This window comes from Armigeres subalbatus, chromosome 1, assembly GCF_024139115.2.
Source record: "Armigeres subalbatus isolate Guangzhou_Male chromosome 1, GZ_Asu_2, whole genome shotgun sequence".
Classification (NCBI taxonomy): domain Eukaryota; kingdom Metazoa; phylum Arthropoda; class Insecta; order Diptera; family Culicidae; genus Armigeres; species Armigeres subalbatus.
Genome location: NC_085139.1, coordinates 150,697,976 through 150,710,907, shown reverse-complemented (window position 1 = coordinate 150,710,907; position 12,932 = coordinate 150,697,976). Strand labels below are relative to the sequence as shown.

The 12,932-nt window shown below is 38.1% G+C and overlaps 1 protein-coding gene across 1 annotated transcript in view; it reads right to left on the bottom strand.

Annotated features, from left to right (window-relative positions):
- LOC134205264 (uncharacterized) overlaps nt 1-12,932 on the bottom strand; it is a 42,735-nt gene extending 29,803 nt beyond the window's left edge. The window contains exon 1 of the mRNA XM_062680359.1: nt 12,271-12,932. Within this exon, the coding sequence (XP_062536343.1) occupies nt 12,271-12,547 (277 nt within the window). The 5' untranslated portion in view covers nt 12,548-12,932. The remainder of the gene's footprint in view (nt 1-12,270) is intronic.

The following is a 12,932-nucleotide window of genomic DNA, read 5'->3' as shown; positions in this document are numbered from 1 at the left end:
ATTCCGGAATATAATTTATTCATCATCATCGGCATAATTAATTGCGATGTTTCAAAACCAAGTTATTATTTTTGGAATTGGAATGCTAGCACGATGAAACTCATATGCACAAGTAAATGGTTAAAAAATAAAGAGCGAACCGAGAATCGAACCCTTCACTATGGTATTGCATCAGAAGACTAGCACAGTAAAACAGACGTCTCACTTAGAACAAAATGCAATCAAAATCATCGTCACGGAAACATTCTTGCCCAATGCTAAATGCACTGTATGAGGACAAGCAGTAACCAGGTGGCGGTAGTGAGCAAACTTCAACACAAGCAAAACCGATAGATGCGCTATCGGTGGCCGATCGACCACCTTCAAATATTGAATCCACCGTTAAAAAGATGAACGATGGAACATGTGGAGAGTGAGATCTAAACCTAAACAATTTAAAGTTGACTCAATTAAGACAATTTTTAGTGTTAGCAAAGTTCAAAATAGCGAAGTCGAATTACGTAAATTCTTCGGAAGCCCAAAATTATTTTTTGAAAATTCAATCGCTTTGATATAAGGCATTTGAGAATCGAATACGAAATTATTACTTTAACATTCCTCCAGATAAATTTTCAAAAAAAATCCGTGAAGTATCTCCAGCTATGCAAACGATTGAAGGGGTACCACCGAAGGAAAAGGTTGAGAACCGCTGGAGTATTGAATTTAGAATTTTGGTTTCACCAACAGCTTCTTAGAAAATGACATGGCCAATAGATGTACTCCACCTAGATTAAGCGTACTGGATTTGGTTCGTAATGTGAGTAACACTCTATTATCAATCAAGCAAGGATATGGCATTCCGGATATGCCAACATGAATATAGAGCATCGAATTTGTTTTGATTGAATATTAATCAAATATATATTCATCCACATTAGCATGCTCCCTGGTACTCAAAAGATGCAGGATTGTAGATAATAGACGTGTTATCTTTCTTTTGACCGACTTTTTATTTTTTATAGAATACGAGCCATTTTGCGCTTGATAATGGCGACCTAGCCAGTTCCGAAAAGTTTATTTTTGACATTCAAGAGGTTACCCATCAACTTGAGATTAGATAATATAATTATCACATTCATATAACACAGTACGTGGATTATGATAGTCTTTGGTCACTGATTCTCTCACCTGGTATTTAGTCCAGATGACTAGCGCGTCAGTCAAGAAGCGCTAAGACAATGCTCGTCTTTTTTTGTATTTAAATATATATATTTTTTTGTAAACAAATGAAAGTTGGCGATATATGCAGTGAATCTCTGTCCTCTTTGGTGTTGCAAATATAGATTCAACGTAGACACCAACACATACTCTGTTCATGTTTTCATGTGACCGGGAACCTTGCGATTAACTTAATCTTAATGCAATCTGTGCATTTGTCGCAAATTTTGACAAACTGTAAGTGCAATTAATGCAAGATTGTAGTAAAGCTCTGACTATTTAATTGATTTGTGAATGTAAAAATTATGAAATGAGGCCACAGAGTGATTTATCATTTTTTACAAAAGAAATCAAAAACACTTCAAATAATTTTACAAGTACAAGAGTATTCAATTGCATAATAAAGCACAATATTCCGATTACTCGAAATTTCTCCATTTAAGTATTTCGAATGACAAATTCAACAATTGTTTTTTAGGAAACTTCAACTGAATAGTCTAGTGGTGAATTAAGTTAGATTAATTCAGTAACAATGAACTATATTCGGAAAACTATTTTATATTCCGATATTGATTTTTTTTAGAATGCGTGGGTTTGAATTGCCACTGTAGAATGTAAGAATATTCCTTCTATGTCTCATACAAAATATTGAGCATGAAATTCTTTTTATCTTTTTATCTTTCATTGATGAGATCACATGTTACCTAAGATAAATTAAAACAATTATTTGTTTTTGAGAAATATATTGAATTAAATCACCCAGTTCTTTTTTTACACGGTTGGGTTTTAGTCGCTTAAGACCCTTGGGGTAATGCAACTATAAGTTAACACCACGAAAAAAAATCACAATAAATTGAAGAAAATTCAGGTGTTAGGTGAACGGTTCAGCACTTCATCCAATAGTTCCTAATTCAATCCCATCAAAATCAAAGCGATGAAAAGGAATTTGATTTGTTTCTTATTTTTGTGATTTTTTTCACAAGTGAACACTCGTTAGCAGAAAGAAGCGACGAGATTGGTGCTGTATTTCTTTGTTTTGAGATGAGATGAATATATGTTCAGTGAGATGGAAAACGGAACAGTTCCCCTATTTAGAAGTCTGTGAAAGTTTAGGTTACCCGAGAAATTAATAAATACCAACCATGTAAAAACTATTAAGTAAGTAAAAACTATTGGGTGTAAATGTGTTTTCAAACTTTAGGTGTTGTTTGACATCTATTTATAACAGGCATTGCAATACAATCTGCTCTGTTTATTTTAAATCGCAACAAGAAATGAGCGACAGAAAGTCGCTAGAAAAAAACATACCTCCAGAAAAAAAGCTACATACTTTGATATTTTTGAAAATTCGGCAGCCACGCGGTGGATCGTGGCGAGGAATACTTTGATAGCACGTGCTATTTGTTCTGGCAATAAATTTTCCACATCTATGAAAGCCTTGGAAAATGATTACGAAAGTTGTTCATTTTACTACAAGGCACAATATAAGATTGCTAATATCGCTTTAAGTCGCGTGACCAACATCTAGTTTGCCACGGCCTGGCAGCCAAAGTACCGATACTTGAAGTGTCTTATTTAACCTATTGAAGCTTGAATTGGGAAAGCATGTTTAATGCTAACAGTTCCAGTAGCATTCTAGTTCTTATGCTTCTAATGTTTAACTTTGTCTATGCATTGTGCAAGATATTATCTCTAAAACAGTGGTTCCTAACCTTTTCAGGATCGCGATCCTTTTATGATAAGCCAAGTGACCCACGGCCTCCTGGATATGCTATGATTGAATCAAGGACATACCCATATATTCAAGTCATTTTATTTCAATATCTAATATGACATTCTTCAGCAGTAATTCATTCAGTATGATTTTTGTACATGCATTTGTGATACCAGCTCCAGCATACGAGTTTGCATGTCGGATAAAGCCGATCTCGAATCAATGTTCAATCTGTTTCTCGCTTTGGTCTTCATCAATACTGGCTCAAGTTTTTTTACACTGAATAAATCAGGAGATGACAAACTATTCCGCCAAATATTCCAAATTCAAATATTCAGTCTGCATTTCATCGGCAAAGCTAGCCACGTCCAATGTAAACAAAAACGGACTGCGAACTAAGGAAGTATCTTCTTGAGCCAGCTCAGGAAAATATCGATCAAACTGTTGCTTCAGTGAGTCAAGATGAGCCATAATTTCCAATTTGAGATCTGCAACTAAATTAGTTAATCCTTTTCAATCAAAATTCACAGTTCATCGAACATTGTAATATTTCCTAAACTGACTTTGCGTTGTCAGTTTTTATCCTTTGCTTGCTAATTGTTTCTGAACTGAATCAGATTGATTTTACTGCCCTGTAACTTCAAGTTCAGCGAGTTTAAGTGAGCGAGACGTTTCAGCCATTCACCTGCATTGAGATTGACCATCAAAAAATGTCTTATCCAGGCCCCTAGGGGGTCGCGGACCACCGGTTGGGAAACACTGCCCTGAAAGATCTGAAAAGATATTTATCATTTGAGTATCCTGATACTCAGGGCAGTTCAAGTTTAACTCACATTGCGAAAGGGGTTTATGAAACAATGTTTCTTCATGACGAACATTGTATTTCATTTACGGATACTAAATGAGATCAATATCCCATCATTTCATAATTGTCTTCGAAAAGCGAATAATAAAATGGTTTTAATGCTTAATTTATTTACAAATATTTTTCCATGCTTTTCAAAGCCGAAATGATAAGTGCTAATGTTTTCTACCTCTTGAATGGTAAACTGGGAGGAACTCACGCAGCCACCGACCGCAACATACCGGATACAACCGCCAGATGATTTTGTCCAAATTTTATTTGTCCACTTGGCTTAGCCTAACTATTGGCTAAAATTTCGTTTTCGTAATAAGTTTTGAACAAAATTACCAATCCAAACTAACCTTTTCCGTTGAAAACATAATGCAGGAAAATCGGTTAAGAATAACTGTACGCCGGTTACTCGCATATACACACATATATACAGACAGATAAAAATTTGATCAATTCGTCGATTCTTTGTTCCATCAATTATAACATGCTCATATATTAATAATATTCGCAAAATTGATTTTGCAATTTCGGCTCGATCTGAGCTATTTGTGATTGTTATCATATGTGCTCACTGCTGAAAAAATCACAAAAAATAAAAGCAAATAAATTTACACTCCAATTTTTTTTTATTGTATTGTTACAGATACATGCGTAATCTAATAGCCTTTCGGTACAAGTACGAAAGAGGCAAAATTGACTAAAAGACCAAAATAGGTCATAAAAACTACAGCCATAAAAACTGTATGACGTCAAAACTAGGTATTTTTGACTTACTTCCTCTCTCCTAGACCTAGTCTCGTGATTATTTCTTTTATGTTTATGTCCGTTGTCTAGCTAGGTGCACATTTAATGGGCCTAGCTGGTTCTCTGCTAATAATTTATCTACTTGTCAAATACTTAATCAGTAATGAGTAAAACTAAGATTATTAGGTTTCTAGAATTTGGATTAAAAAAACTTAATGTTCCACCTATCAGTAACGCTACCTTTCTCGCAAATTATTTTCAAAAAATAGTTATTAGGTCTTAATTTTTAAACCTACGATTTAGCTCATTTTCTAAATACTGAAAATGGGTTAGGATTCCCTGTGGATTGCGACTTGTGGCGAGAAAATCGGTTGAGAGTAAGTGTCAAAAAATCCCAGAGCCTCTTATAAAAAGTTAGTTTCTGGAGTGATCCTATAGCCTTTACGTACACTTAGTGTGCGAGAAGGCAATAACGTCAAGAAGGCGTGCGCTACAACACAGACCATAATGAAGAGAGCTCGATTCTAGTATGGAAAATTTTCAAGCTTTCCACGGGTGTAGAATATATCCTATAAACTAGAGGCCTGAATAAGAGAAACGCGGATAGAAAATATGTCTCTGCCAACACTGCATTCAATCTTCTTCATCAAAGAACAACACATGAAAAGGAAGAAATGGTTTATGTAGATAAAATCTCACAATCCGCTATTTTATGTGTCCACATCACATAACAATAGAATCCAATAAACAATGGAATTTCATTTCATAATCTATAAATGACTTGCATATATTATTGCAAACTAATGTAAAATACATTCAATTTTGTTTATTTAAAAAATGGCATAAAATCGAATTTGACCGTTATTAGTATTTGAGCCAACATTTTGGCTGCTTGACAGGTCTCCTGCTCGATTGGCTGCTGTTTTTTGACGGTTCGATTGGCGGCACATACCTATCCGCGTTTCTCTTATTCAGGCCTCTACTATAAACTACTTAAGGGAAGAGTCCGGTAATTTTGACCCAAATGTTGGATTCATTCATTCACAGAACTAGTGATCTGATTTTTCTTACAAAATGTCAATTAAGTCGTGCTCTATAATCTTCATTTTGTTTCAAAGATAAAAAATAAAAATGGCGGCCAATATATCCACGCTCAGCAAACACCTCTGCACACGCCGCGTAATTTCTGGCGTTTTAACTATTTTACCATTTATAACTTAAAGGAAACCCAATAAGTAACCACTAGCACTATATTACATTATATTAAAAAATCAAGTTGAAAATGCAGGTCTGGTCTGGACGTCTGGTCACTTTACTAATACCCGAGTAGACGAAAATAGCTCAATAATATCAAATAATGATAAGATAGCAAAATGAGATATGGACATGATTGATATAAGAGATAAAAGATCAGACGACAATATCAATATTTTGCACTAAAATATCATGAGGATATCAAGATATATTATTTGTAATAAGTGATCGATATCAAGTGTAATTAGTTTGTTCTTATCCATAGCATATTTTGATATTTAAATGATATTTCGGTGCAAATTTTTGATATTGTTGCCTGTTCTTTTATCTCTTATATCAATCAAGTCCATATCATGTTTTGTTATTCTGTTCATGGCTTCTGCCCGGGTACAGCTCCAATGAAAGCTCACGAGGACACTGTCAAAGTAATCGATAGAAAAAAGTGTAGCGATTTTGTTACTGATTGATTTTGCAAAAGCTTCTGATCGTGTTTCACATCATAAGCTATTGTCCAAGGTAAGTAATCTGTATTTTATTTCTCACGAAGCTGTTAAACTGTTTCGTTCATACTTGTCCAATCGTTCTCAAGCTGTTTTCAGTAATACAAATTTATCATGTTTAAGAGATAGTATCTGGTGACCCCCATGGATCAGTACTAGGCCTCTTTGTTTATCAACGCCCTTCCTTTCACATTGCGTTACTGCTCTGTGTATCATTTTCCAGACGATGTTGACATCAAGGATGGAATGTCCAGTACAAATGTGGTCCTCACTCCTATCTCACGCTTCCAAGGACGCACCAACGAACGATAAATCTGATGATTTAAAGTTCACGTTTTATAAATGGCTTGATGAAGTCTATCGAGAGTGCCCGAAGCAAGAAAATTGTTATCGGAGACGCATAAGCTTAGGGCGGTAGAGAGTACTTTTCCATCCCACAATCGGTAGGAAGAGCCTTCACTCCGCTACCAATGACAATGATGTACGGCTAGTAAATATCCGAAAGCAAACTTGGGGACACCCCAATGGTAAAACTTGCAATCAGATAGACCATGTTCTTTATGGGCCAAACACAATTGATACGTTTGCGTGCGTTTTGACAGTTTTCCCATGGAAAAACTGTCAAAACGCACGCAAACGTACCAATTGTGTTTGGCCCATTATTGTAGATGGGCGGCATTTCTCAGATGTTATCGATGTGTCGGTTCTGATCACTTCCTCGTTGTCAGTAAAATTCTTGCACGGAACTGAATCGAACGAAAGATCATAGTAAACGACGCGTTACGAAATCCAGCGGCGGACGGAGTATCGGTACAACATCAACGATCTATGAGAGTCACAGTCTATGAGATTCACAAAAGCACAAAAGCGATCCAGGGCAAGTTGGTTCGATGTAGAGTGTCAGAGATTGACAGACGAGAAGAAAATTTCCAGAAGGCGGAAGTCGGTGTCGGGTACCGGTTGAAAAAAGATCGGTACATGGAAGCAAGAGCTGTCAAACAATGAACCCACCGCAGGAAGAAAAAAACAGTGTCTCCTATTGGCGATTAAAGGTTGTATGAAGAAGAAGAAGTCGAAGGATGATATTAGAAAAATATTGCATGGGGAAGCATACGGAAATTTTTTTAAAACTCTTCTCAAAAATCCTAGAAGCGATTTAATTAAAAACGGAAAGCAGTACGGGGTTGGACTTTTCTTATACTGTGTATCAAGGGTGATATCATAAAATAAAATTTGAAATCGAAAAATTGCGTTTATTATGCAGTAGAAGGATAGTCCAACCCCGTACTGCTAACCGTTTTTAATTAAATTGCTCCTAGAATTTTTGAGAAGAGTTTTAAAAAACTTCCCGTATGCTTCCCCATGCAATATTTTTCAAATATCACCCTTCGACTTCTTCTTCTTCATGCAACCTTTAATCGTCAATATCACTCTTCCACGGGTCGTCCGATGACAAAAGACCGCCAGCTAAGGGTTGTTAGGTTGTCACTTAGCTCGTAGTGCAGCCTGGGCACTGTTGTCCTTCTGACATCAGCTAGAGTGAGAAGGTACGTCTCGAGTGTCTATTAACCAGAAAGGGGGGGGGACTGCAAACAGCGTCTGCCTGGTACCCAGCGGCTGATTAACGAAAAGCTGTATCGCGTCAGCTATACCTAATATGGCAGCCTCACCAGGGAGATGTAGGTAACGCGACCCCAGTGAGGTAGCTTACTGAGCATGGAGTTGGTTTCGTAGTGATGGGCGAGCAGATGAAGCGAGTGATTCGGTGAAAACCCATTAGCGAACGAATCTCTGTGTTGATGATACGGGGCAAATTCTTCAATTACAGCCTAATCTACATTTACGCACGGACAAACGATAAATCCGACGACGTGAATGTCTTGATAAAGCCTATGGTGAGTGCCCAAAGCATGACGTGAAAATTGTTATCGGAGACGCTAACGCTCGGTAAAGAGGACTTTTCCGTCCCATAGTCGAGCCTTCACTCCGCTACCAATGACAACGGCCTAAGGCTAGTAAATTTCGCTGCGGCCAGAAGGATGGCCATCAATAGCACCTACTTTGCACGAAAGAACATCCGAAAGCACACCTGAAGACACCCAAATGGTAAAACTTGCAACCAAATAGACCATGTTGTGGTGGATGGGCGCCACTTCCCGGATGTTATTGATGTGCGGGCATTCAGGTCCGAGCATTGACTCTGATCACTACCTCATTTCCAGTAAAATTCGATCACGGTTGTCAACTGTATCGAACGAAAAATCACAGCGAACGATGCGTTACAATATCCAGCGATTGTCGGCGGAAGGAGTATCGGCTGAGTACCGCCAGAAGCTCGACGAACGGATAAGTGCAGTCAACGTTAGCGACAACATCAACGATCTATGGGACTCGATCCATGGAGCGGTGAGCACAACAGCACGAGATGTGGTAGGCACTGCACAGAGGCGATCCAGGACGGGTTGGTACGATGTGGAGCGTCAGAGAGAAGACGAGAAGAACGTTGCCAGAAGCCGGATGTTGGTGTCGGGTACCCGATCGGATAGAGATCGGTACAAGGAAGCTAGAGCAGCCCACGAACCCACCGCAGGAAGAAAAAGGACTATGAAGAACAAGTGATTAGCGACGCTCGCAGGATAAAATGTAGCAGAATGATATGCGGAGGTTTTATGAGACTGTCAATGGCGTGCGGAGAAAGACAGCGCCATCTCCCGTCATGTGCAACGACCAAGAAGGGACAGATAAAACCGAAGTGGCTGACAGATAAAATCGAAATGGCGAAGCAACATTTCGAAAGTTTGTTGAATAGTGGAAGTGACGGAGACGGAGACACAGACTGGAGTGCGCCAATTACCGAGGAATAACCCTCCTTAATTCGGCGTACGATATTATGTCCCGTATTCTGTTCAACATATTGACAAGACCACTTGAAGAGTCCTTCGTCGGCGAATACCAAGCAGGTTTTCGTGAGGGCCGATCAACGACGGATCAAATGTTTACCCTTAAGCAAATACTTGATAAATTTCGGGAGTACAACTTGCAGACACATCATCTGCTTATTGATTTCATGGCAGCGTATGACTCAGTGAAACGGAATGAATTATGGCAAATTATGCTAGAACATGGTTTTCCGGCGAAACTGATGCGGCTGATTCGTATAACGTTGGACGGATCAAAATCAAGTGTAAGGGTTGCGGATGAAATATCGACATCATTTGTTACCATAGATGGATTGAAGCAGGGTGATGCACTCTCGAATCTACTGTTCAATATAGCACTTGTGGGAGCGATTAGGAGAGCTGGTGTGCAAAGAAGCGGTACCATTATCACAAGATCGCATATGCTCCTGGGATTTGCGGACGATATCGATATTAGCGGGATTGATCGCCGTGGCGTGGAAGAGGCTTTTGCGCCTTTTAAGAGGGAGACAGCGAGGATTGGACTCACGATCAATACAAGCAAAAGTAGGGGAACGGTTCGCCACTTCATCTCATAGCTCCTATTGCCATCCCATCAAAAACAAAGCAATGGAAAGGAATTGGGGTTGTTTATTATTTTTGTGATTTCTTTCAGCAGTGAGCACGCATGTTGACAAAAGGAAGCGACGAATTTGATGCCGTATTTCTTTGTTTAGCGATGAGATGGATATATGTACAGTGAGATTGAGATCGGAACAGTTCCCCTACATGATCGCTGACAATCTACGTGGGTTCATTAGTGATGGTGGTAGTAAAATGGCACTGGATGGTGAAAAATTTGATGTGGTAGAAGAATTTGTGTATCTTGGAACATTAGTGACGTGCGATAATGATGTTACCCGCGAGTTGAAAAGACAGTGGTTTTATACGGCCATGAAACATGGGCGCTGGAGGAGGTTGATGGAGCCGTCGGATGAATCACGAATTATACCAGGTGCATAAACGGATGGGAATTGTTAAGCTAATACAACACGGCAGACTGCGGTGGGCTGGTTACATTGTTCGTATGCCAGAAGAGCGTCAAGCGAAGATAATATTCAGCAGAGAACCGGGAGAGGCCGTGAGCTTCGTGCTAGGACATGTATACAATTGGCTCAAGATCGAGTGCAGGGCACTCTATTCGGCATAAGCTCATCGGGAAGGAGCTGCAGCCCATCAAATATCAAGTAAATTATTTCAGACGATTCTATAAAAAAAAAATCGAATTCTATTTTGTCATTAGAAAGACAAATCAATTCGAACGAATTATGTAACAAATGTCTATATTTTTAGAATAGATCAAAAGCCCGAAAGAATCATTTGCGCGCTGATAATGATAAGCTATCATGATGATAGACGATAAAACTGATGAAGAATGAAGAAAATCTATTCAACCGTTTTCTAGTTATGCGGATACGAACACAAACCAATTAATTTTCATACATAGATTTTGCCAAACGACCTTCATGCGAAGGGATGCATCTTTATAAAGTAACAAATAAGCAATTATCGACTATTATTATTATTATTACATAATTAATAGTTTAACTATGTTAAACGATTTATAGTTATTATTGCTGAAGTCAAATTCAATTCACGCTTCATGGTTACTAATCCCCAATTTGTTATCAACTATCCATTCAGAAAATTCTGTGTTATTGTCAGCAGCAGCAGCAGTCATTCATTATCCTCCCTCGAATTATTATCAGCTATTATCGATGGTCATAAAACATATCCTACAACGTTGTACATATGTACAACGAAATTGTGCTGAAGAGCAAAGTTTTCAATAAGAACACTGTTATCAACTACTATATTTGAACCATGTCAGACTATGTGTTACATCATGTAAGAGTATTTGGACGTAAAACGTCACATACACTTTTCCTAGAGTGAATAAGGTGTGTAAACTATGACATCATGTTACTCAATATTACCTGATATAACCCATAGTTACCATTTTCACATTCATATATTATGTGGCTTGTGCGGAGTTCTCAGCGTTGTTGAGGAAATTCCCCTGACCGTAATGGGAAACTGTCCTCTAGACAGTATGGATTTGCACTCTAATTCTTATGCAGTTATTTTTGAGGACATGTTTTCCTGTTTGGTACATTTCCCGCTGCGACGAATTGGTTGATCTATTGAAGAGGACATAGTGCAAAGGATTGAACGTGAGATGAAATTTTATTTGAATCTTCTGTCGGAAGATGTTCAATCTACACGCCAAATGCATGAATGTTTCGAATAGAGCTTTCGGTCAGCAAGCTCTGTGTTTGCAAATATCAAAATATCGAGCATCTCGAGGTGAACCGGCCTAGGGCCGAAAATCTAGTTAATAAAGACAATAATTATAAAATATGGAGCACGCCGAATCGAAATTTCACACCAAAACAAGTCTACACAACACAACCAATAATCTAAGAATGTTGATACACCTTCTTTTCCTATTGTATATGTTTGAAATTGAAATCCCTTCGAATTATCAAAACTGTAATATGACATCAATTTTTAAATATTTAAAGAAAACCATTCAATTGTTTCCAGCTCCAAAATGTGGCAAATGCGCCCAATTAAAACGAAAGATTAAAAAAGCATTGTGCGTAAAAGCGTTAGATATCCGGAGACGACGAGTTAGATTTACGATCATGCTCAGGATCTTTGGCAATGACAAGCGGCATCCTACTGCATAAGAAAGAGAACAAATTCCGGTGCATTTCATAATGTTACCCATTGTAAAAGAGTATATGTGATCTTCTTCGCAATTGCACATATTTTGTATTGAAAGTCAATATAATACGAGTAATAATATTTAGCCTCTGTTTAACAGTAATCCCTACAGAAAGTCAATTTTGACAAATATTTCCACTAAATTTATTTGGTACACGAGCAAAACGTTAATATTCGACGATTTTGCTGCAGCTGTTTTGTTTTTGCAAATCTACTGAGCTACTACAGAATAGAAGCAAATATTATGCAATTCATATGAAGAATACGGCCATATGAATAAGAAAAACACCGCCACCATAAACGATTGCCACTGCTTACCGGGAGTCATACGTGTTACTCGGTGAATCGAGTTTTGGTTTTTCTTGATGTGATTCATTGCAGCACGCTTTCGGGAAGATCGCATCGGCCTCACGATGTGTTCGATTGCTAGACAATCGCACTTTTTAATTAATTTGCTGCTGTTTTGGGAAGTGTCCGTTAATCTGTACATTGCGTCACTTGTACCATGCCCATTCTGAGCACTAGTGCACGTGTACATGATTTGATGCATAATTTGAATTTCACTAAACAATTTTTCTTTTTCAATATAGAACATAAACAAAACAAAGTTGTACAAAACTATTGCACTTTTCAACAGATAGATATCACAGCAGCTAAATCAGTAAGTTTTCACTTTTCTTTTAATTGCCAAACACAGGACACTAACTTTCACATAGGCAACTGACAATAGACAGAATTCCGATACACGAAGCCATTGGAGAATCCTCACCGGCTGATCTGCACGCGGTGACAAGCAGATTAATACTAAACTAATTCGCACATCCAACCACTAATATGGGTTTGGTGAATAACTCCTTCCGTAAGGTAATCATCGCTCATGTCTCTGCAGTTCAACCAATTTCCATTCACACCACTATCTACCGATACTCTTCCTCCAGCGCAATGCTTCACTCGGGTGCTTTTTTATCGATGTGTGTATC